Genomic DNA, 25,579 nt, shown 5'->3' with positions numbered 1-25,579 from the left:
TGACAAATTTTCAGTTACTTTTTGTTCAAATTAATTTCCAGCACTGCTTACAAAGACTTGATATCATATATTAGGGATTATAAAATTCATTTGAGTCAAAATTCGTGGTTGCCCAATAATGGCCATATATTCAATGCCGCAGGAAATCTATGTATGGTAGTGAAACATGGACAGTGGGAAAACCGGAACAGAAGAGAATCGAAGCATTTGAGATGTGGTGCTTATAGATGTATGTTGAAAATTAGGTTGGACTGATAAGGTAAGGAATGAAGAGGTTCTACGCAGAATCGGAGCGGAAAGGAATATGTGGAAAACACTGATAAGGAGAAGGGACAGGATGATAGGACATCTGCCAAGACGTGAGGGAATGACTTCCATGGTACTAGAGGGAGCTGTAGAGGGCAAAAACTGTAGAGGAAGACAGATTGGAATACGTCAAGCAAATAATTGAGGACGTAGGTTGCAAGTGCTACTCTGAGATGAAGAGGTTAGCACAGGAAAGGAATTCGTGGCAGGCCGCATCAACCAGCCAGTAGACTGATGACAAAAAAAAGGAAATCTATTGGATTCAATTAGCAGCAGCAGTGCACCGATGCAAGAAACTTGAGTTACAGGGATTTACAAACTTGCTGACAGTCTCCCTCCTGCCCTGCAATCACAAACCCAGAATGCTGTCTAGCCTGTGATGCATAATTGAAGTCTACAGTGCCAGTGAACTTGAACTGAAAGTGATTTGTGTTATTGGTAACAGAAGAATATTTTCTTTTGTAGCTAGTTCCACAATGGAAAAAATAATGTATTCATATGATATGGACTATAAATAGAAAGTATTAGCATATGCAGAAGAATGTGGAAACACAGCAGCTGAGGAGCATTTCATTCCTCCACCAACAGAGAAAAAACAATTCGCTATTGGTGTGCTAGTAAATAAGAACTGCAGAACACGAAGGCCAAATGTGAGAAAAGAGGACTGAATACAAAATCGTCAAAACTAGATGATAATATATTGAAATGGATTGAAGCACACCATCTAAATGGTACTGGATTTGCTACAAAAATGACTCAAATATATGCTTGTAAGCTAGTGCTACAGTGGAGCTTAACCAATATTAAGGGTGAAAATGTTTGGTGCTACAGGTTTATGAAGTATCATGGACTTTGCGTGCGAACCAAGACCAAAACGTCATATAAAATGCCATAAGAGTGTGAAGAGAGAGTATTATCAGTCCATCACGGGTTCGATTCCTGGCTGGGTCGGAAATTTTCTCTGCTCAGGGACTGGGTGTCGTGTTGTCCTAATCATTTCATCCTCATCAACACGCAAGTTGCCAAAGTGGTGTCAAATCGAAAGACTTGCACCAGACGAGCAGTCCACCCGACGGGAGGCCCTCGTCACACGACATTTCATTTTTTATCACACTATTATACAACATTGAAAGAAAATCATTGTGGAACTAAGCTAAATAGTGAATATGATGGACTTGATGTGCCAAGTAACAATATTGTTGCCATGAAAGGTGCTAAAACAGTAACCATAAAAACAAGTGAACATTAGAAATGCAGTACACTATTGTTCTTTCATGTTGTGTTGAAGGTACTGAACTAAATCCAGTGATCATTTTCAAGTTTTATCCAATGTCAGAACCTTCTGAAATACTCCCAGGTGTTTACATACATGACAAGGGTTGGATGGATGAGGCTGGTACAAAATTATGGATTAACGGTGTGTTGGAGTGAAGGGAAGGCACTTCATTGAAGAAGAGTTCTCTTCTTGTGCTAGATCACTTGAGTAGTCATTTGTAAAATTCTGTGAAAGAGAAATTGAGACAGTTAAATACAAATCTTGCTGTTATTGCTGGAGGACTTACTTCACAATTGCAACTTCTTGATGTTGATACTACACTGAAGAGCCAAAGAAGCTAGTATACCTGTGTAATATCATGTAGGACCCCAGTAAGCATGCAGAAGTGCCACAACATGACATGCCATGGACTCAACTAATGTCTGAAGTAGTGCTGGAGGGGGAGTGAGGGAGGGGGAATTGACACCATGAATCTTGCAGGGCTGACCATAAATCCAAGAGTACAAGGGAGCGGAGATCTTTTCTGAACAGCACATTGCAAGGCACCCCAGATACGCTGAATAATGTTAATGTTGGGGGAATTAGGAGGCTAGCAGAAGTGATTCTCAGAAGTGTTCGTGGAGCCACTCTGTAGCAGTTGTGGATGTGTGGGTTGTCGCATTGTCCTGCTGGAATTGCCCAATTCTGTTGGAATGCACAATGGACATGAATGGATGCAGCTGATCACAGGACGCTTATGTACATATCACTTGTTAGTCATATCTAGATGTATCAGGGGTCCCATACAATTACGGCACACACCCCACACAACCACTACAGATTCAACACCAGGTTGAACAGTACCCTGCTGACAAGCAGGGTCCATGGATTCACGAAGCTGTCTCCATACCTATACACTTCCATCCACTCAATACAATTTGAAATTAGATTTGTCTGACCAGTCAACATGTTTCCAGTCATCAACAGTCCATTGTCGGTATTGACAGTTGCAGGTGAGGTGTAATACTTTGTGTTGTGCAGTCATCAAAGGTGCACAAGTGGACCTTTGGCTCCAAAAGCCCATATCAGTGATGTTTTGTTGAATGGTTTGCATGCTAATAGTTTTTGATGGCCCAGCATTGAAACCTACCGAAATTTGCAGGATTGCACTTCTGTGACATTGAATGATTCTCTTCAGTTGTTGTTGGCCCCATTCTTGCAGTATCTTTTTCCGACCACAGCGATGTAAGAAATTTTTTGTTTTACTGGATTACTGATATTCACTGTACACTTTTGAAATCGTCACATGAGAAGATCCCTACTTCATTGCTACCTCAGAAATTCTATGCCTCATCGCTCATGCTCTGGCTGTAACACATTCAGACTTAATTAAATCTTAATTACCTGCCGTTGTCGCAGCAGAAACAGGTGGTTGAGACCCTTGTCGTATATAGGTATTGCGGACTGCAGTGTCACATTCTCTTTGTTTACATGTCTCTGTCTTTGAATACGATGGCTTAGACCAGTTTCAGTGCCACTTCAGTGTATTTAAGGTATATATGGAAGAGGATTGGAACAAATGGATGATGGATTAAGCTCAACATGAAATCATGACAAAGGGGGTCTTATAATGATCTACAAACAAATAAGTGTTTCAGTCAATAAAGCTCTTGTGATCTAGGGTGAGAGAAAATATCACAGTTAAATCTTTCATGAAGGATGGCATAAGTAATGCTCTCAGTAGTAGTGAAGACCATCTTACATATAAAGAGGACAATGATGTGGAGAAAAGAGGAAGTCCAGATATTGAATTTCAGTGATTTTAAAGGTCGTTTTGGTTTTATAAACTGAGAAATTTGTAGGCTGACTTTGCAATTTGTTGATAAGAGTGGTAAAAATGTACTTTTCTTAAAAATTGCTTGAAAATTAAAGTGCACTTTAGTCTGTAAAATATGGTAGTTATTTTATTTGAATGCATTTTGATTTGATCTGATGAGCTCACATAAAACAATGTACTCAAGGATTGTTGCTGCTGTCCAGAGAGTCATCAGATTGTGTATAGTGATCTGCAGAACAAAACTATTTGTACTCTGCCACTGTTGTTTACTATTTGCTCATTTCATCTCACCATGGGTCTAAATACAGTTCTACTACAGTAACACTTAATGTTTTATAGAAAGCATTAGTTTCACTTACATAAACATAAGTGTATAATAGAAAAAACTGCCATGAGTAATTGAAAAATATGAAATTGTAATCTATTAAGTACAAGTCTACATATTGTTTAAATAAGGTTACGTTACATCAAGAGAGATGTAATTCTTTTGACTGAAAAGTAATTTGTAGGTCTCACTGTATAAGAATAAAACTATTTTGGGATCTGAAGAACAAATAACTATTTGGTGCATACACATGGTCTTTGATCACAGCTGCACATCAATTTGGCATTGAATCCACAAGCTTTTGTAATTCGTCAATTGGGAGTTCTGACCATAGGTTCAATAAGATACCAGCAAACTGATTCTTGTTCTTCTATCATGAACACATCAATTCAGTGCATATCAGAGGCATTCAGCTGGATTTAGATCCAGGCTTTGGCTTATGCACCCAAAAAGTTTGTTTTTGGTCTGAAAAGAATTGTTTTGAAAATAGGCAGAGGTGTGTTTAGAATCATTGACCTACTGAAGTATCCAATTATTTGACATATTCTTTCTTCTACATGGAATCATACTATTTTCTAAAATGGGACTGTACTGGAAACATCCCCACGTTAGACCTGTCTTTGGCATTCTAAGTTCGAGTTTTCCCTCCAAACTCTATCCTGTCCCTAATTTTTGAATTTGAGTGGGTTTATGTCATTTATCAGGTAGATCACTTGTTATTATGTGACTTTTTACAGTAGACTTGTCAGCATAGTTCATGATGTTGCTTGAGATCATGCCTAATATGGTGCTGTTTCTTGTGGTGCAGCAGCTGATTGCTTACAAATATTTCTGTCCTCCTTCCTCGCTCTTCTTCAAGCATGACCTGACCTTGGTTCATTGATTATTTCCTGTTCTTGCCATTGACTGTGCACACTTGTTAGTGGTTGTGATATGCCATATTGTATAGCAGTACTAGACTGCTACCTCCCAGCCTTCAAGACAAGCAAAACAGCTTGTCTCAAATCAAGCAAGTGTTCTGTTTTGGTATGCTTCTAATTCTCTACAAGTAAACAATCACGTAGTGAATGTGTGAGAAATAGTAGTTAATGAATACCATACCATCAAGGCAAGTTATGTAATTTTCAGCTAAAGGAATATATACTTACATTGTTGCTGTACCATCTTGTTCGTTCACCAGATACAAAACCACAGCAGCATGAAGCTCTTGATGGAGTGACACTTCCATGTGTTTTTCTTTTGTGACTGCTTGCAAGCAGTACTGACAGCATAACAATGAAACTCAAAAATATTTATGAGCACTGCTGTAGCTTAACAAAATACTCCGCATACTGTTGTCAGCATATTTGCAGAGACTCTTTGACCTCCTTGCTATAATTTGTTTGCAATACATACACCATCACTATGCTTTCCTGGTAAGGTATTGCAAGAGTGGAACAAAAATAATATTTTTTTGTCCTGCTCCAATACAGGCCAGCTAAGGTTTTACATTTCTTTATGCTACTACTTCATCTGTACACTTCTTTCTTTCTTTCTTTCTTTTCTTTCTTTCCACACACCTGATGTCCAGTTACTATCTTGTCTTCTTGGAACTATTTTGCTACGGAGAATTTATCAACTCAATTCTGTTTCTGTATTTGGTTTGATTCAATTTCTTGCTTATTTATACAAGTTCCTTATAGTTCTTTGTGCACTTCTGTAAGCCAATGAGTTATTTTTTTATGTTTTTAGTACTGCTGCACAGTTTTTCTTTTCAGTATGCTAAGACTCATTAGCCTTCTTTGCCAAATTTTGTCTCCAGTTATTTTCCTACATATTTGTCTATACTTCTGTATTGCTTATGAATTTAAATGTTTTTGCTGGTGTTCTGTTTCCAAATGTCTTTTCTTTTATGGTAATTTTCACTATCTTTTGTTGATTCTAAAATTAGTATTTGTGAAACAGATGTGTATTCTGGCCAAATGACTGCCTTGCAAGTTGGAGTTTTGGCTACATGACTTCTTCTAGATACTTAAATTTGTCTTCCCCTGTTACTCCCATACTTCGTATTTGATTGGGATGTTTCAGTCTTGTTAGCCATTACTGCTTCACCGCTTCTTATCAGAGGAGATGAGTAGTAATGATTTTCCTACTGTTTCTCTTCCTATCTGTTTTGTGCTTTCTCTACACTGTCAGTATTGCTAAGTTATCTACAAAATTTGAACAGACAATTTTGACATTATCCATTTTCTAAGTAGTATTTGACTTCTGGTATTAGATTCTGACAACTGCTTCATCTGCTCAGTGTTCACTTGTTAAAGTATGGTCTGAAAGAAGAATGGTGTTAGTCCATTGCCTTAGCTAAAGTCTGTTCATATCTCAAATGAGACTGAAGTTCTTTTAATAGGACTCGTGTTGTCCTCTGTATTTCAGATTCTTTAAGAATATTGAATAAAAGCAGTCCTGCTTCTAAAATTTTACAAATGTATTCCAATAGTATTCTGCTCCTTTAGTCTTATCATTTTGCCCTTCATAGGACCTTGCTGTCCTAAGCTATCTCTGATATATCTTGCATTTTAGAATTTCTGCTTTTGCTTCCTACTTGAATTTTCATGGAATTTCTTTGAATCTTCTGTGAACATAGTTATCAGTTATTCTAGGCCGGGAATCTTACTTTTATTATTCAGTGGTAATGGTCAATGTCAACAGGTCTGACTCTGAAATTAATCATATTTTTGGAATTGTGCTTTGCTATTGGCACATAAGCTATCTGATATTCCCAAATCATGTTATTGTTGACTTCATATCTTTTTGGTGGTGTATGTGGGGGTGGGGGGTGTTCGCTGCTAACAATTTTGCTAAATGTCATTTTTATCATTTTTCCTTTTTTATTACATCCACAGTGAGGCAGACGTTTATAAATGAAAAAATTTCTCCCTGGACTGTTACAGAATGTATTTATTCAAAATTGTTAATTTGGCAGTTGTACAATTCTCAAGTAATAGCTCAGTGTGACATAGGAATGCTTTGTAATTCAGTTTGAGAACACTTTCTTTGTGTCAACTATGTTTACAAATTCCATAGTCATTATAAGACAAGTGTCTTTGTCATCTGTATTTCTATACAATAGTAGTACTTCATGTAATAATTTCCATCAAAGTCATGTCATACTGCACATCTTGATTTCCACTCCCCATGCGCCAGATGTTACATTTAATGGCTTTGACTTGGTTCATAGTAAGCTCTCACTTGAGAATGGCATAAGTCGTAATTCCAGTTGTGAATAACTACGTTTAATAGCAGTTTAGGCAGAAAATGTTCTCACCTCCATTCTGTACCAGTTTGAGGATAAATTTAATAAAATTGATGATTGTGTACCTCTCATTTACATATTAAATTATTGCAGAGAGAGTCTTTCTGGAGGTAATGGAAAAATTTGGTACCAATTGCAACATAGATTTGCCATTTATGAATACAGTCCTGGACTAGTTTCATGAATTTTTTCGCTGTGTTCTCTGCAAAGAATCTACAGTTCTCTGAACGTGGTATTTCTTCATCTGTGAATGTACTACTTTGTTGTGCCAACTTTAACTTGTCCATTTACAATGCCTGAAAGTATTTAGAGCTTGCCAATATTTATTAATGTTTCTATATTTAATCGTCAAAGCCTGTATGTAGTTTTGGATGTGAACTTAAGGTTGGGTTTAGAAGTCACTCCTCACCTCTAAAAGTTGGTCTGGGCTGCCCAGAGCACAAAGGATCAAATGTGTCACTTCTGATGATCGATTAAACTGTCAGTGAATGGCAGTTTTCGTAATACGAAAAAGTAAACGAAAATTTCACCCAAGGTGCAAGTGCATGGCAGATTAAAGATTTTTTGGTCACTTTTCTTTGTGAAGTGTTGGAGGAAGTATGATTACAACTCAATTACTGGCTTGTATTGTTATATACAGTACTGAAGACAAAGGGAGAAAATGAAGAATGAATTCTTACTACCATTCTGTTTCAGTAACTGCAACACTTTATCATGCTCCTCTAATGATATTTTCAAGCCTCACTTACAGCATTTTGTGGACCAATCACATGTTGGTGGGTGTTAGTATAATGGTATTTATTTACTGTCTCATCATTTGTAAATCACTTTACATTTCTTGAAATGTTTCAGGTGGAAACCTCAACAAGATACACATATGATAGTGCAAGGTAAGTTTTCATAATTCATTGCAGAACTTTTTGAGTAATATAAATTTTTATTTATTTATTGTGATAGTACTTCAGATATAAAATGCACTACTGTAATTATTCAGTATTACTGATAAGCAACAACATTACAAGGCAGTATGGTCAGTAATGCTATTCTCTGCAACAACCATTATGTCACTGTTCCTAAATATGTAGAACGAATGTCTAATATCCATACAGGAAAACAAAAGTTCAGGTGGAATGTCAGCACCTGTATTGGGCTGAATGTGGAATGTTGCATGAAAATCACTGAAATTCAATAGATTCATCTTGATGAGCACAAGCTAATATACTGCAATCGAAAAGTAAGAAGGAAGGGTGAGTGGGTATATATCCAAAAATTGGAGCTGATTCCTGGCCTTCCCGATTAGTGAATATAGTGTTGAACAGCTCTTTCAATGCTGTGCCACACTGGTGCTCAGGAAGCACACAAGCTCATAGTGGTGACAGTGTACAGGCCACCATCAAGAAGAATCTTATGTATCTGGTGCCACTTTCAGTAAGGTTGTGAAGACTTAACTAGTGAATCCTCATTCTCTTTGTTTCTCCTTCATCCCGGTGTGTTCCTGAAGGCTGGCCCATTCATGACACACATTACAGGTGACAAGGTAATGCATAATTCCCAGCTCCTGGTCAACAGGTAGGGTTCGCACATACACTCTGAAACAGTCCATGCCTAGAGAGGGGTAACTGCCTAAGCTGTTACCTTCCCAAATCCCAGTTGGTCCCTCTCTCAGGAGTTTGGGAGGTGTGACCTGAGGTGTGAACAGTCATTTACGGTGGGTGAATCCCCCCTCTGAGTGTGCCCCCCAGTTGGAAGGAGCGTGCCATTGTAGATGTTGGCAATCATGGTGATATTTTCTTTTCTTTTTTTGCAGTGGCTCACCATCTTAGTGCGTGTCTACTAAACATAAACAGAATGAGGCTAAAGATTTGAAGACCCTCCTAACCACACCTCGGTTCCTCACGGTATCATGTACTGCAGGTCGTCCGTCCTTTGCTACAGTTAATGTGTGCATTATTGTGAAAGGTGGTGTTGCAGTTGTAGGCCCTGTGAAATCCTATTCTCATGTATGTAATGCAACTTTGCTTCTGTAGACGTATTGTGATTCTCAAGCTCAACTGCTTACAGCATCACATATCCAGAGCTATCCTGTTCGTGTGGAGAACCATCTTACACTGAACTCTTCACATGGTGTTCTTTACATTCTGATGCTTGATGGCCTCACCGAGGGAGAAGTCCACAGTCATATCTCTCATCATGGCATCACTGCAGCCCATTGAGTAATGAAAAAGATGGATGCAAACTTAATGCCCACATGCATTCTTTTTCTACAGTTTGCTCGAGTATTGTTTGCCTCAAAGATTAAGGCAGGCTATGAAGTCATCACGGTCCAACCTTACATTCCAAACCAGACGAGTTCCTACAAGTGTCAACATTATAATAAAACACGTATCCTGTCGAAACATGGCCAAATGTGTTACTCTTGGCAAAGATGCTCACGAGGGTAGTAATTTCCTCCTCCTCTCTGCTGTATCAATTGTAATCCCATGAATTTCCCATGTGTCTTAACGAGTGAGCCATATAAGAGATCTGAGTGAATGAGATCAAACTCCACTTTGTCACTCACACTTGTTAGCTAGTCAAAATCTGTGAATTTTATGATTCGCATTTACAGTACCGTTTTTGCTATGCTATGCATAATGGAGGATTTGCCCACCCAGACTTGCGACCACAATTTCAGTATTGCAGTAGTGAAGTCACCCAGGTCACAGTAGCATCCCCATCTCCTCCCACAGCTGCGCAACAAGCCATCTGATCTTTGCCCTGGTGATAAAATAACCTGTTCCACAACTGTCAATCTGAAAGGACAAAAGCAATACTCCCACAAAGACTTTGTACAGCTAAAAAACATTTATCTGGCAACTAGAAAGTTCTAAGAAATCATACAAACACATCCAGTCTTCACCTTCCTTGACTAAGAGATCCTCTTCAGTGGTGTTGGCACATATACCCTCACCTGCCTGACCTCCATTTTGCTGGTGCCCGCTGCCTACCAGTTTTCTGCCATGGAATTCACAGGATGGCTCAGGGAGAATGCCAGTATGTTTGTAGATCTCGTGGAACAGGATTCTCCAGCCTCTGCCCCTGTAGCAGTGAATTTTTGAAGATGGGCACTCAGCAGATACCAAGGTGACTAACCTTCATTTGTTCCCTCCTCCCCAATCCTCATTATGACTTCTCCAATGGAACATTTGTGGCATTAGATTGAGCCAAAAGGGATTACAGCTGTTCTTGGAATTGCAGTGTCTGCTTTTTTCTGCTTCCAAGAATAAAAATTGTCCTCACAACCCCTTTGACCTGTCAGGTTTCTTCTGGTCCACTTTCACCTTTCCCCCACAGACAGCATTCCACCTCATGGGGGAGCAATGTTGGTCATCGATCTCATCGAACACTTGACTGCTAGCTATGGCAGTCTGCACTTTTGTTCCCCATTTCCCCATTTCACCTTTTCTCTTTTGTAACATCTACACTCCTCCGTGATTTGGTGTTACCAAGTTGGACTTGGTCCAGCTCATTGGTCAGCTCCCTCACTCCTTTTTACTGCTTGGTTAGTTTAATGCCCACCATCTGCTTTGGGGCTCTAGGAGAACCTGTCAAAGAGGTTTCGTCTTAGCTGACGTCCTGAATCCTCTCTCATACCAGTGAAACAGCCATGTTCCTTTCAGATTCCATGCACATTTATTACCATTTAGACCTCTTGTTCTGCACTGTCCAGCTTGCCCGTCATCTCGAATGGCCCATTCCCTCTGACACATACTCAAATGATCACTTTGTGTGCTGTCTATTCAGACTCTCACCCCACCTGAGTGCAAAGCCAATTAGCAGCTTTCTAAGGCCAACTGGAGGCTTTACTCATCCCCCTTTACACAGCTGTGATGACCAGGTAAAGTATCTTCCAAAACTTATCCTTACTGCTGCAGAATGGTCCATGCCATGTACTTCAAGTTGACTTTAGCATGTCCTGGTCCCTGGTAGACTGAGGCATGCAGCGACGTGTTTCACTGGAGCACGTCCTGTGATGGTGAGTTATATTCATTATGAAGAGAGGTGTGTGCAGTGTTGTCACATGTTTTGGGATACTGAAAAACCTACCTGGATGTTGTTTATTAGGTATTTTAAGTTTCGCTCCATCTTCTGTTGTGTGGAGAAACATTCATTGGCTCTCTGGGGCCAAACTTGATTCCCAAATTCCTGGTATGACCATGATGTCAACTCCCATGATATCTCCAACACCTCGGACAGCTATTTTAGAGAGATTTCAAGCCCCACCAACTATAACGGTGCCTTCCTCCCATGTGTAGAGGACAAGGGAGTTATTGTTAGGAAATACGGTGCGAAATTTTGATTTAGTGTGTTTCAGTGCGCGATGCACCAGCCTCACGGCAAACAATGGATGAAGGCTGGCCAATGCGTTATGCAGGTGACGCAGTTTTGAAATGAGTGTTGGTATGTGTGTACGTGTGCAGCAGCCATCAGAACGCAGTATTATCAGAATCTTGCAGGTGTGGGCTGCGTGTGGCACGGTTGCGTTAGCCAACTCATCGAGAACCTTCTAATAAACATGCCGCTGTGTAACTGGCGAATTCAGCAGCGGCCTGCACTATTTAAGGGCATCAGAGGTGGGCGCTGGCATTCGGTTCGACCGATTGGGCATTCGGTCGCTGTCGCTAGCCGCCGCGTCTGCAGTGGGGTGAGCTGGGTTGGGCCTCATGCCGCTGACCTCCTACCGCCTACACAGCTGCTGACAGTGTGGCATCGCGTTCCCCGGACTGCGTGCATCAGCATGTCTCTACCACGACACGAGTGGTGGAGCTGAGCTACCAGAAAATGTATTGCAAGAACCAACAATAAATAGGAAGATTGCTAAAAACAGCCACCTTCTTCTACCCAGCCATGCCCTACAACCCTGACCACATCACCCGCTCCGATCGTCCTATTACAAGTGGTGTTAAGGCCGGTTCCCACTAGGGCTGCCGCGCGTCAAAACGGCGCGTCAGCGGCGTGGTTGCCATGGAAATGGCGTCAGCGGCAAGGCGCGGCGGGCTCTGCGTCGCGGTTTGACCATGTCGAACCGCTTCCGCTGCCGCGTGCCGCGCTCCAGGTGCGCGCCGCCAATCACAGAACGCGCTGAGCGTGACGTCAGGTACGGACTCCCGGGCCACACGAACTTTCGCCGAACCGCTGGCGCGGACGCGGCGGCAGCTATGAAATACTTATCATCCGATTCCAAGGAAACTATTCGGTAGAAAAATTTGATTCTTGGGCATGTTACAGCCTGATATCTTCTCTCGATAAAGGACCGAATTTCTTTTCGTTATTCGTCGTGGTTACTTGCTGTATCGCATTTACGTAAACCTTTACACGAAATTGTAATGAGTGTGCAGAGGTAAAAACGCATTGCGTGGACTTTGCGTACAGTTCATTTTAGGTAATACGTTATTGCGTATGAAATTTAGTCAACATATCGAAATTGTTTTTAAAGCTGAGAGCAGATCGATAGCTATCACCGTTCTCGAGATATTGTCTGATATGTCGGCGGACGGGCTATGCCGTGACCGCGCGCGGGTTGCTCGGCGACGCGACCGGTACTTCGTCCTGCTCGTCGTAAACCATGTGGTTGTATCAACCGCAAATTTCGTAAACGGTTCAAGAAATCGAAATGTTTTTTTTTTTGTTTTTTTTTTTTTTTTTTTTTGCAAACGATAACTTGTGAAAAGTCATGTATTTCGTCGCATGATAAATATCCTAAATCTGTTTATCTACCAAGATATGAAAGTAACTACAGTTTTTCAGAAGGGATAGATGAATTTTTTTAAATGGCATTAATAGCATGTCGAATGAGAAGTTAAACCGAAACTAATTTGCTGGTATGTCATAAGATGTAATTTACTAAATATGTAGAGCTACTGATTATTTCCTTTCTTTTTTCTTTATCCAGTGTACTTTACTGATTCAAGACGCGTTTCGCCTTTTACTTTAAGGCATCTTCGGTGGAATCTAGAATGACTCAGTTTTGTTTTGATCTGTGATACTTGGAGATTATAAAACAGTTCACATCTTTTTTTATGTGAATGACTGATTACTTACAGTGAATTGAGTTTTTGGCGGACATATACGTTTCCCCTCACCTGCTCACATGCTGGAGGTTGAACTAAAACTTAGATTATGGAACATAAGCACATTTTCATGTTCGCTCTTTTTTCTTCTGTCACTAGCAGTAGACGTTTTACCGAAAACTCTGATTTAAAGTCGTAACTACAGTGTGTTCACCTCATGTCCCTTCCTGTCTGGTTTGTTTATGTACATGTTGCCAACCTGCAGAATTATATGCTGAAAACTAATGTTCGTTTATTTTTGTTCTCCTTATATCTGTATGTGTGTGTGGCTAGCCAGTGATAGTTATAGAAAGTTGAAAGTGAATCCAATAGTTGTCAGACAGTGGTTGAAAGATTTGGTGTTCAGCTGATTTCAGTTTTGGTTTAAATGTTTTAAGGAGTGCATGGAAGAGTAAATTCACTGCTTACATTAATAGATAAAATAGTAGAATAGTATTTGAACAGATGATTATTATCAGAATACTATCACCCAACCCCTTTGTCCTCACTCTTTGACGCCCCACAATACGCCCTGTCAACTAACCGCTATTGTCGTCAAAGTTGTACCGTAATTTCCTCTTCCTCCTCTATTTAATTCCGTACCTCTTCTTTAGTCACACGATCCTCGTATCTAAAGTTCAGCATTCTTATGAATCACCACGTTTTGAAAGCGTCCATTGTCTTCTTGACAGAAGTGTTCATCGTCCACGTTTCACTTACATACGAGGCTGCACTCCACACAAATACCTTTGTAAAATAGTATCCAACCATTAGCATTTATATTCGGTGTGAACAAATTTTCTTTTTCAGAACGCTTTTCTTGCTATTGACAGTCTTCAGTCAGGTTTGCGTCTGCACCAGGAAATGCCTTACAATTTAAAATCTGGTTTCGAAAACTGTTCCAAATATATATTATTCTTTCGTGATTCTTAAGCAAGGTGCTGGCGATGATTACATTATGCTCTGTGGGAAATTCTATCAGGTGGCTTCCACTTTCATCCCTTCCACCTAGCCTTTGTGTTCTTACTGTTTTCGTGTACCTGCTACCGTATCACATTTTAAATTTTTGTCTCGCTTAACTATCTGAATAATCTCTTTTGTCGTACATTGTTTCAATGTGCTAGGAGATAGTGAACAATCGTGAACGGTAGTCATGAAATTGTTTATGGTGAAATGAGAAAACATGAATAATGAAATATGTGAAAGAGTACATTGTACAGAAAATGAAAAATTGGTATGTCTTCACCCAACTTCGTCTTTCCTTCATGTAGGTGTAAGATATAGCTAATCAAACGCACCGCGCGTTTCGGTGGGTCCCACCCCGTACCTCAGTGGCTGTCTGTCATTGGCTACCGCTAACGTCTGCCGCTTCCAGATGGGAACGCCAATTCCGCGAGCCGCCGCGTCAACGCGGAAAATGCTTGCCGCTGCCGTTGCCGCACGCCGCGCTGCCGCGCTCTAGTGGGAACCGGCCTTTAGTCGGGCAACCTGTGCATCACACACTCCTGTTAGAATTGGTGACACTAGTGGTCTTCTCCTTGGATTTTGAGGAAATTGTGGCTGGTAATCGACGAGGATATGTGGCACCTGAGAAGGGCAACAATGGATCAGCAACTCCTGCAACATGGTAAGTGCCAGTTTTTCGTTTGGTGGTTTGTCTGAACCTGTGGCATAGTCAGTCTTCCCTTCCTGTTCTTCTTTCTGGGCTTACTGTAGTCTGCATTCGATAGCTGGTAGTGACGGAGCAGTCTGTCAGCCGAGATGGCTATTCAGCAGCTAATGGAGCGAATGCCGGAATTAGAGATAGAGCTTGTTCGGTCTAAAGAAGTGAGCAAAGAACGGTTTCCTGTTAATGCAATAATTCTTGACACTTACGCTGCGTCTTTGGTCACCCCTTTCTCGGGAAAAGCTGGGGAGAATGTTATGATTTTTTTTTTTGAGAACCTCAGGACGGCTGCTAAATTGGGAAATTTTGGGGTGCAGAAACACTCATGCATGTGGCTAAGTTGAAAGTAACTGGGATGCCAGAGCATACGTTACATGCCATGAAGAATTAAGGGATTGAAGTATTCAAAAAAGGGTTGCTGGAAAGGTATCGGAGGAAAAATACGTCTAGATATTATCGGGAACAATTGTATCAAAGGAATGGGGAATCAATAGAAGCTTTTGTACATCGAATTCGAAAAATTAATGTTAAAACCTGTGAGCTAACGCATTCCGATAGGGTTAATGAAGCCATTCAGCAGGAAGCTGAGCAGAGGGCACTAGACGCATTTTTGTGGGGAATACAACCCGAAACCTCCCGCAAGATTAGGATGGAGCTCCCTAAGACTCTCAATGAGGCAGTCGGAATTGCTGTGGCTTTAGAGGAAGTTGAAGCAGTATCAAACACGCGAGCCAGGAAAGCAGTATTTAATGCAGAAATAAAATGTTTCAGATGTGGTTGGGTGGGACACATTAGACACGATTGCAAGGAAGTGCAGTGCAGGAAATGCAGACGTTGGGGTCATCGGGAGCGTAATTGCAATGGGTCCTGGTAGAAACATGATAGGAAACCGCAAGGTGGGCCTCACCTCCCTCAGTTAAATGGGGTAGGGGGTGGTGTTTCCACTGTGCAACACCCCCGGTAGGGATTAATGCTAGTGCAGAATCAGTGGCAGATTCTTTTCTGACCGGCATGGTGAGGGGCAGACAGTGCAAATTTTTATTGGATACCGGGTCTCAGGTATCTGTGGCGAGTAGAAGTGTACTCAGTAAAGTATAATTAAAACCACCATGCTGGGCGTTAAGTGGAGTGGGTGGGGGACAGGTGGAGTCACTCGGATCAGTGATGTTAAACTTCAGAGTGGAAATGAGGAACTTCCAGGTGAAGGTAAAAGTTCTTCCAGTTGTTGGCAGCAGCTATGATGTCATACTGGGATTGGATTTCCTGGTTGTGCATCATGCAAAAGTTAACCCACAGCGTACAGTAGAACTGGACAGAATACAATTTCACCTAGGTTCTGTGGCCGAAAAACCATTACTGTCGCCAGGAACTGCCCAGACATCGGGTGGGCCACCTAAACTGCGTACAAGGTCCCTTAGGGTTAACTCGTGCGATACTATACTGAAGGGTGCAGGGAAAATAATCTGGGCAGATCTTGGAGCTAGCGTGTCTGTTAATTCGTTGTGTGTCGTTGAACCCTTGTCTGAGAATGAGCTGTTGGATAAAATGAAGTGTTTTACGTGCTGTAGCATGTCCTACATGCGGGAGATGGTTGTGCCTGTCAGTATTAATAATTTTGGCCTTGATGAGGTGCAATTAGCACGGGGTACTGCAATAGCGAATCTGGAGATAATAGGGGAAGATGCCGGGAGAGTCTGTCAGCTGGCCCGCACTGAGGGGTAAAGTAGCACACTTAAAAGGTCAAGACAGAGAAGTCGTGGAAAACCTTTTGATGAAGCATAAACAGTTATTTAATTATAATGGTCCACTGCCCGCCACACCGTTAGTTCAGCATTACATCCCCACTGGGAATGAAGCACCGGTTCATAAACTTCCATATCGTGTTCCAAAAGCGTACAGCCTGTCATGGAAGAATTTATTAATACAGCTTAGGGATGGGATAATAGAAACCAGTAGTAGTCCCTGGTCCGCTCGTGTCATAAGAGTGGGTAAAAAATCCACCTGATGGGGGCAAGGCATATCGTTTTTGTTGTGATTATCGTTCCCTGAATCAAAAAACTGTATCGGATGCATACCCAATGCCTAATATCACTGACACTCCGGATAATTTGGGTCAATGTCGGTACTTCACGACCTTGGATCTTCGAAGCGCGTACCACCCCCCTGCGGGTCCGGGGTAAGAATAGGCCCGAGGTATTCCTGCCTGTCGTAAGAGGCGACTAAAAGGGGTTTCAACCGTTTCGGCCTTCCATGTTATGGTCCCCCTTGAGGTTTGACCTCCATTTTTCAAAATTCTACAGAAGTACGAGCCTTTTGGGGAAGGACACCTTACGTGGTGTACCACTGGTCCTAAGTGCACTAAGACCTTGGCACTCAGCATTGTACTGGCGTTGTAACCATACCCACTATTCCTCAAATTGGGCCTAAACGCCTGATGGGTTATCCAAGCTACGCCCATAGTGCGTCTCCATCTGCACCAGCGATCATGATGGACTTTCCATGGCACCAGAAATCCAGCACGGTAGCCAGCCCTTTGTGGTGGGGTCGTCATGTACCCTCTGGGTTGTAGCCCCCTGACAACACAGGGATCGTACTGCCGATACCTGAGCTGCACACTCCCCACGTCGGCCAAGGAGTAGATGCCCGTCTCCTTGGGGCATCAGGACTCCCAGCAATGGTCATCCTGCCAGGCGGCCCTTGCTGCGGCTGGGTGGCGCCGATGGGGAGATCCCCTGGTCGGAGTGGGTGGTATCGGGGCGGACGTTTCACAGATGAAACGTCAACACGTATCAGGTCGCTCTGCGGCCGAGTCTTTCAAAAGGAAAGGTACTGTTTCTAGTTCTGGTTCTCCTGCACTTTCCCCCTTGGCCGGTCCCTGGGAGGAGGGACAGGCCCGCCGGCTTGGGGCGAAGTACTTCCCCTGCTATTTGGTCTGTTCTCGAACCAATGGGGGGACGTTCGCCACCTCCAAGCCAATGTTCTTTGTTCAGCACATTGAGGACATCTTCGGGGAAATCGAGGCTCTCAGCAAGATGCGTTCAGGGTCCGTTCTTATCAAGATCACCTCCACCACACAGTCAGCGGCGCTCCAGGCGTGCGACCGCCTAGGGGACATCCCAGTATCCATTGTCCCACATCTGGCACTAAATCGGACGCAGGGGGTTATTTTTCATCGTGACCTCCTGCTACAATCTGATGAGGAGCTCAGGGCCAACCTGGAGCGCCGAGGCGTGCATTTCGTCCGGCGAGTCCAGCGCGGCCCCAAAGACCGTCGCATCGACACCGGGGCCTTTATCCTCGCCTTCGAGGGGGATGTTCTCCCGAAGAAGGTAAAGGTGATATGCTACCGGTGCGACGTGCGACCTTACGTCCCGCCTCCTATGCGCTGTTTCCGGTGTTTGCCCTTTGGGCACATGTCGTCACGGTGTGAGGCTGAGCCACTTTGTGGCGATTGTGGACGTCCTCTTCGTGAGGAACATACATGCATCTCGGTGCATTAATTGTCCTGGCGTCCACTCGTGTAGATCCTCAGCCTGCCCCGCATATCAGAAGGAGAAGAAGATACAAGAAATCAAAACTTTGGATCGGCTCTCTTATTCTGAGGCCAGGAAGAAGTATGACCGCCTCCATCCCGTGCCATTGACCACTTCGTTTGCCTCAGTTGTGTCCACTCCTTCCGCGGTATCCTCACCCCTATCCTGTCCCCCTTCCGCCTCCTCCGCCCATCAGGGGGCTCTGCCTCCGCCTCCCGAATCCGTCCCTTCCAAATCCCTCCCTTCCAAATCCTCCTCCCCTGTGGCCCCTGCCTCCTCCTCCTCCTCTCCCCCCACCACCTGAGAAGCAATCCTCTTCTCAGGCGTCCATCGGGGAAACGTTCTGGACCCCAGCTTCCGAGGTCCGGCGTTCCAAAACAAACACCGCGCGTGAGGACCTTCATCGGGTCCAGCCCACCATCCCTGTGCCTCCTCAGCCTTCCAAGAAGGCCTCCAAGAAGAAGTCTCTATCCCCCTCTCCACCCCGGCGCGTTTCGTCTGACGCTCCATCCGTGAGTCGCTGCTCCCGGCCGTCCTCAGTTTAGCCGGGACGCTCTGCTGCCAGGCGCTCAGGTGCCCTCTCATCGGCAAATGATGCTGCCCCTCCTACACAACCAGGGACAGTGGCCGCAGCTGGCGACGACTCGATGGAACCGGATCTGCCTCCCGCCGGTTGTAGCGTTGTTCCCTTACAACCTGGCCCTCCGCGGCCGTCGAGGTGACCAGCGCTTCCCCAGTCTCGTTCCCCCAACTTTTTGACTAGCGATGGCCTTGTTACATAGGAACATAAGAGGTATTCGATCTAATCGGGAGGAATTACAACTGCTCCTCCGCCTGCACTGTCCGCTCGTCCTTGGTCTCCAGGAAACCAAGTTGCGCCCGACTGACCGTATTGCCTTTACCCACTATACCTCGGAGCGGTATGACCTCACCCCTGTGGAAGGTATCCCAGCTCATGGTGGGGTCATGTTGCTCGTTCGGGACGATGTCTGTTACCATCCCATCCCATTGACCACCCCACTCCAAGCAATAGCTGTCCATGTTACTCTTTCTGCTTTTACTTTTTCAGTTTGTACCATCTACACTCTGTCATCTGCTGTTAGTCGGGCTGACATGATGCACCTGATTGTTCAGCTTCCCCAGCCGTTTTTATTGTTTGGCGACTTCAATGCCCATCATCCCCTTCGGGGCTCTCCTGCATCCTGTCCAAGAGGCTCACTCTTGGCGGATATCTTCAACCATCTCAATCTTGTCTGCCTCAATACCGGCGCCCCGACTTTCCTCTCGGACTCTACTCATACCTACTCCCACTTGGACCTCTCGATGTGTTCTACCACTCTTGCCCGTCGGTTCGAGTGGTACGTCCTTTCTGACACCTATTCGAGCGACCACTTCCCCTGTGTCGTTCGTCTCCTGCACCACACCCCATCCCCACGTCCTTCAAGCTGGAACATACTGCAAGGTGACGGGGCACTTTACTCCTCCCTGGCGACCTTTCCGGACCACGATTTTCTCAGTTGTGACAGTCAGGTCGAATACCTCACGGCTGTTATCATCAATGCTGCTGAACGTTCCATTCCTCGTACTACCTCTTCTTCACGTCGCGTTTCCGTCCCCTGGTGGAACGAGGCTTGTAGGGACGCTATCCGTGCTCGACGACGTGCTTTACGCATCTTTTGCCGCCATCCTACGTTGGCGAATTGTATTGAATACAAACGACTCCGAGCGCAATGCCGTAGAGTCATCAAAGACAGCAAAAAAGCTTGTTGGGCCTCTTTCACCAGCTCCTTTAACAGTTTTACTCCCTCTTCCGTCGTTTGGGGTAGCCTGCGCCGGCTGTCGGACATTAAGGCCCACTCCTCAGTACCTGGCGTGACGTCAGGTAATGAGGTCCTTCTTGATCCTGTGGCTGTCTCCAACGCCTTTGGCCGCTTTTGGCCGCTTTTTCGCGGAGGTTTCAAGCTCCGCCCATTACCACCCTGCCTTCCTTCCCAGGAAAGAGACAGAAGAGGCTCAGCGACCTTCCTTCCACTCGCTGCATCTGGAAACTTATAATAATGCCCCCTTTACTATGCGGGAACTCGAACGTGCGCTTGCACTGTCCCGACCCTCTGCTCCGGGGCCAGATGCCATTCACGTTCAGATGCTGGCACACCTTTCTCCGGCGGGCAAAAGCTTCCTTCTTCATACCTACAATCGCGTCTGGACCGAAGGTCAGGTCCCCATGCGTTGGCGTGACGCCGTCGTTGTTCCTATACCCAAACCCAGGAAGAATAGACACCTTCCTTCTAGTTACCGCCCCATTTCTCTTACAAGCTGTCTCTGTGAGGTGATGGAGCGCATGGTTAATGCTCAGTTAGTCTGGATTCTTGAATCTCGACGACTACTTACTAATGTCCAATGCGGCTTTCGTCGCCGCCGCTCCGCTGTTGACCACCTTGTGACCTTGTCGACATTCATCATGAACAACTTTTTGCGAAGGCGCCAAACGGTAGCCGTGTTCTTCGACTTGGAGAAGGCTTATGATACCTGTTGGAGAGGAGGTATCCTCCGCACTATGCACAGGTGGGGCCTACGCGGTCGCCTGCCCCTTTTTATTGATTCCTTTTTAACAGATCGAAAGTTTAGGTTACGTGTGGGTTCCGTATTGTCCGATGTCTTCCTCCAGGAGAACGGAGTGCCTGAGGGCTCCATCTTGAGCGTAGCCCTTTTTGCCATCGCGATCAATCCAATTATGGATTGTATTCCACCTAATGTCTCAGGCTCTCTCTTTGTCGATGACTTCGCGATCTACTGTAGTGCCCAGAGAACATGCCTCCTGGAGCGCTGCCTTCAGTGTTGTCTAGACAGCCTCTACTCATGGAGCGTGGCAAATGGCTTCCGGTTCTCTGAAGAGAAGACGGTTTGTATCAACGTTTGGCGATATAAAGCGTTCCTTCCGCCATCCTTACATCTCGGTCCCGTTGTTCTCCCATTCGTGGAAACAACTAAGTTTCTAGGGCTCACGTTGGACAGGAAACTGTGCTGGTCTCGACGTGTCTCTTATTTGGCGGCCCATTGTACACGTTCCCTTAATGTCCTCAGAGTTCTTAGCGGTTCATCTTGGGGAGCGGATCGCACTGTCCTGCTTCGCTTGTATCGGTCCATAGTCCGATCGAAGCTGGATTATGGGAGCTTCGTCTACTTGTCCGCTCGGCCATCCCTCTTACACCGGCTCAACTCCATCCACCATCGGGGGATACGTCTTGCAACCGAAGCCTTCTACATTAGTCCTGTCGAGAGTCTTTATGCTGAAGCTGCCGAATTACCATTGACCTACCGGCGCGACGTACTGCTGTGTCGGTATGCCTGCCGGCTGTTGTCTATGCCCAACCACCCCTCTTATCAGTCCTTCTTCGCCGATTCTCTCGACCGTCAGTACGGGTTGTATGTGTCTGCCCTGCTGCCCCCCGGAGTCCGCTTCCGTCGCCTGCTTCGACAATTGGATTTTGCCCTCCCTACCACCTTCAGAGAGGGTGAGAGCCCGACACCACCTTGGCTCCAGGCTCCGGTTCATATTTATCTCGACCTCAGCTCACTCCCGAAGGAGGGTACTCCGGCTGCAGTGTATTGCTCACGGTTTGTCGAACTTCGTGCTCGTCTTGCCGGTCACACCTTTATTTACACCGATGGCTCCAAAACTGACGATGGTGTCGGCTATGGTTTGTCGTCGGGGCCGCCACCTTTAAATACCGACTCCTCGACCAATGTTCCAGCTTTACGGCCGAGCTTTTTGCTCTCCATCAGGCCGTTCAGTATGCCCGCCGCCACTGCCATTCATCGTATGTACTTTGCTCCGACTCACTCAGTGCTCTTCAGAGCCTTGGAGCTCCCTATCCGGTCCATCCCTTGATTCAACGGATACAGCAGTCCCTCCATTCTTTCGCTGATAATGGTGGTTCTGTCAGCTTTCTGTGGGTTCCCAGACATGTAGGAGTGCTTGGGAATGAGGCTGCAGATGCTGCAGCCAAGGCTGCAGACCTCCTGCCTCGGCCAGCCTCCCATATTGTCCCGTCATCTGACGTTCGTGGGGATGTATGTAAGAGGCTTGTGTCGTTGTGGTGGGATGCTTGGTCATCCCTCCAAGGAAACAAGCTCCGGGCAGTAAAACCGCTCGCAACTGCTTGGACAACCTCCTCCCGACCATCTCGGCGAGAGGAGGTCCTTCTGACCAGGTTGCGGATTGGGCATTGCCGGTTTAGCCACCGCTACCTGCTCTCCGGTGACCCAGCCCCGCAGTGCCCTTGTGGTCAGGCATTAACAGTGCGCCATGTTTTATTGTCGTGTCCCCGTTTTAGTCAATTTCGTGTTGTGCTGTCCCTGCCATCTACTTTACCAGATGTTTGAGCTGATGACGCTCGAGCAGCTGCTCGTATTCTGCGTTTTATAACTTTAACTGGTTTGTCCAAAGACATCTAACCTTTTTACTTATTTTATCTGCATATTTGTCAGGTCCTTCTGGTGTCCCCGCCATCCCCTTGAGTCTTACTAGATTCCATGTGCTCTAACAGTGACTGGGCGCTAATGACCTCAGCAGTTGAGCGCCCTTAAACCCCAACAAAAAAAAAAAGCGCGTACCACCAGTTGGAGGTCGCCCTGGAAGACTGACTGAAGACAGCTTTTTCAACACCTACAGGTCATTTTCAGTATCGGCGAATGCCTTTCGAACTCAAAAATGCTCCGGCAACCTTCCAACGGTTACTAGATAGCGTGTTACGAGGGCTGAAACCTAATCAGTGTATGGTATATTTGGACGACATAATTGTTTTCTCAAAGGACGTGCAAGAACATGTGCACCATTTGCGCGAAGTTTTCGAATGTCTGAAAGCAGCGCGGTTAACTCTTCAAATGGAAAAATGTCATTTTTTGTTGCAAGAAGCCAGTTATCTAGGTCATATTATAGGACAGGAGGCTGTCCACATGGATCCAAAACTTGTAGAGGCGGTAATGAATTTTCCGACACCTCCAAAAGTAAAGGAGTTGCAGTCTTATTTAGGTCTCGCCAATTTTTACAGGAGGTATATTGCAAAATTTGTGGAAATTGCAAGGCCCCTCACGCAGTTGTTGAAGGGAGCAAAATTTCGCTGGTCAGCAGAATGCGAAGATACTTTTCAAAAGTTAAAGATGTTAACATCTAGTCCGGTTTTGGGTTTTCCAGATTTTAGCAAACAGTTTATATTATCTTGTTACTCTAGCAATTTTGCTTTGGGTATTATCGCAGGAAATAGATGGGCAGGAACACCCGACAGCACATGCCTCCAGACGGCTGAAAAATGCAGAAAAAAATTACTCAACAACCAAGAACGAGTTATTGGCATTAATTTTCGGAATAACCGATTTCCGGTGTTTGTATGGAAGACGTTTCAGGGTTATTAATAACTATGCAGCACTTAAGTGGTTGTTAGGGCTTAAAGACCCAACAAATAGATTAACTAAGTGGGCTTTGCATCTTAGTGAGTATGATTTTGAAGTGATACATCGACCGGGTAAATCACATGGAAACGCTGATGGTCTGAGCCGTAAAGTATGCGCCATAGAATGCACAGGAATAAATGAGAACGAATGGACGGAGGCACAAACTGCTGAAACAGATTGTCAGCGATTTACCTTGCAGCGACAGTTTGTCGTGGGTGACGGGATATTGTACCATAAAGCTAGGAACGGTCCACGCATAGTCGTACCAGAAAAATTGCGAAGCGAAATTTTAAGGCAAGCACATGATTCAATGTGTTCTGGTCATTCGGGTCGAAGAGCAACGGAAAGGAGGGTAGCACAGAGTTATCAACGCGTAGGCAAGGTGTCGATCAGTACGTAAAGAATTGCATTCCGTTTGCTCAACGGGCGGAATTGAGTCATCAGAAAATTGTGTTACAACGACTACCGGAAGTGGATAGACCTCTCAAAGTACTTGGCGTAGACGTCTTAGGACCGTTTGTGCAAACACCAGCGGGTAATCGCTATGTTTTAACAATAATATACCCTTTTTCGCGCCATGTGTCTGACAGCCATTCCAGACCAGGGAGCCGAAACCATGGCTTACGCCATGGTACATCAATGGATACTGAAATTCGGAACACCTGAAACTATAATTACAGATCAAGGGTCAAACTTTGATTTGATGAAACAGTTATGCAAGTTGTTTCATGCAAAGAAATTGAGAACGAGCATTTACACCCGCAGGCTAATGGTCGGACTCAGAAAGTTCATCGTAGAATAGCTAAAATGTTAAGTTATTATGTAAATTCGCAACACAACAATTGGGATACGTTATTGACGTTCGTAACTGCAGCGTATAACTCAAAAGTGCATGAAAGTACAGGATTGCCTCAATATGAAGTAATGTTCGGTCAGAAGATACCATCTCCTTTTGCATTGCTCAAGACCCCACCAGGAACCGATATTTCGGCGGTTAAGGATTTATCCACAAAGTTGAAAACAATCTGGTGGCAGGTGAAAAAAATGAACACTAAAGTGTTAGACAGGACAAAGTTCACAATGGAAAGGCGGCTTTACCCAATTATCATGTCTGGCAATGAGTGATGACTAATCCGTATGTGCCAAAAGGCAAAACGAAAACATTTGTATCCCATTATCAAGGTCCTTTCCAGGTGATCGAGATGACATCGCTGGTGAATGCCAAATTGCAGCTTCCAACTCTCCCTACTATTGTGCATGTGAGCTGAATTAGGCCTTTAAAGGGGATTTTTGAGGAACTGCCTTCATTGTCTGCAGTAACTTCTAGTGGAGAGAAAGGTGAATCTAAGAAAAAGAATAAGTAAGGAGTAGATAAACAAGAAAACAATGTTAATTGTTGAAGCGATCAGACATGCTGTTATGCTCTTAGGCCACGTGTAAAAAGGAAGAGCTAATGCGAGTTGTTTTTCTTTTGTTTCTCAGAAGGCGTGACGTTCTGGTAAGACCAGCAGTTCCAGCGTCATGGGTTGCGCTGAAGAGGGAAGAAGGAAGGTGTGCACTCTCTCTCAGCATAGTTATTCTGTTTTGCTGTTGCAATTTAGCTGAAGCTTTGAAGGTGCGTCGTATATCAAGTGGTGTTTTGTTCTCGCGACAAGGGGACGTAATTATGTCCGGACATCAATGGACCTTAAGGGTGGACTGTAATATTTTGGCGGTTGAAGACGAAATCTGTGAATTAGAGCATACAGTTAATGAACTTCATTCCATGGTGGCTAATCAGTCAAGGTTTAATGACACACAGGGGCAATATCAGCTACTACGA

At 44.4% G+C, this 25,579-nt stretch overlaps 1 protein-coding gene across 4 annotated transcripts in view; it reads left to right on the top strand.

Moving 5' to 3' along the window:
- Positions 1-25,579, top strand: part of LOC124554107 (zinc finger protein 493-like) — a 115,414-nt gene that overhangs the window by 70,227 nt on the left and 19,608 nt on the right. For all 4 annotated transcript variants that reach the window (XM_047128172.1, XM_047128174.1, XM_047128171.1 and 1 more), the window contains one exon: positions 7,868-7,905. In XM_047128172.1, coding sequence (XP_046984128.1) covers positions 7,868-7,905 — 38 coding nt within the window. The remainder of the gene's footprint in view (positions 1-7,867; positions 7,906-25,579) is intronic.

This window comes from Schistocerca americana, chromosome 11, assembly GCF_021461395.2.
Source record: "Schistocerca americana isolate TAMUIC-IGC-003095 chromosome 11, iqSchAmer2.1, whole genome shotgun sequence".
NCBI lineage: Eukaryota > Metazoa > Arthropoda > Insecta > Orthoptera > Acrididae > Schistocerca > Schistocerca americana.
Note: the sequence above shows the minus strand (reverse complement) of the source record. Positions and strands in the feature narration are given on the sequence as shown.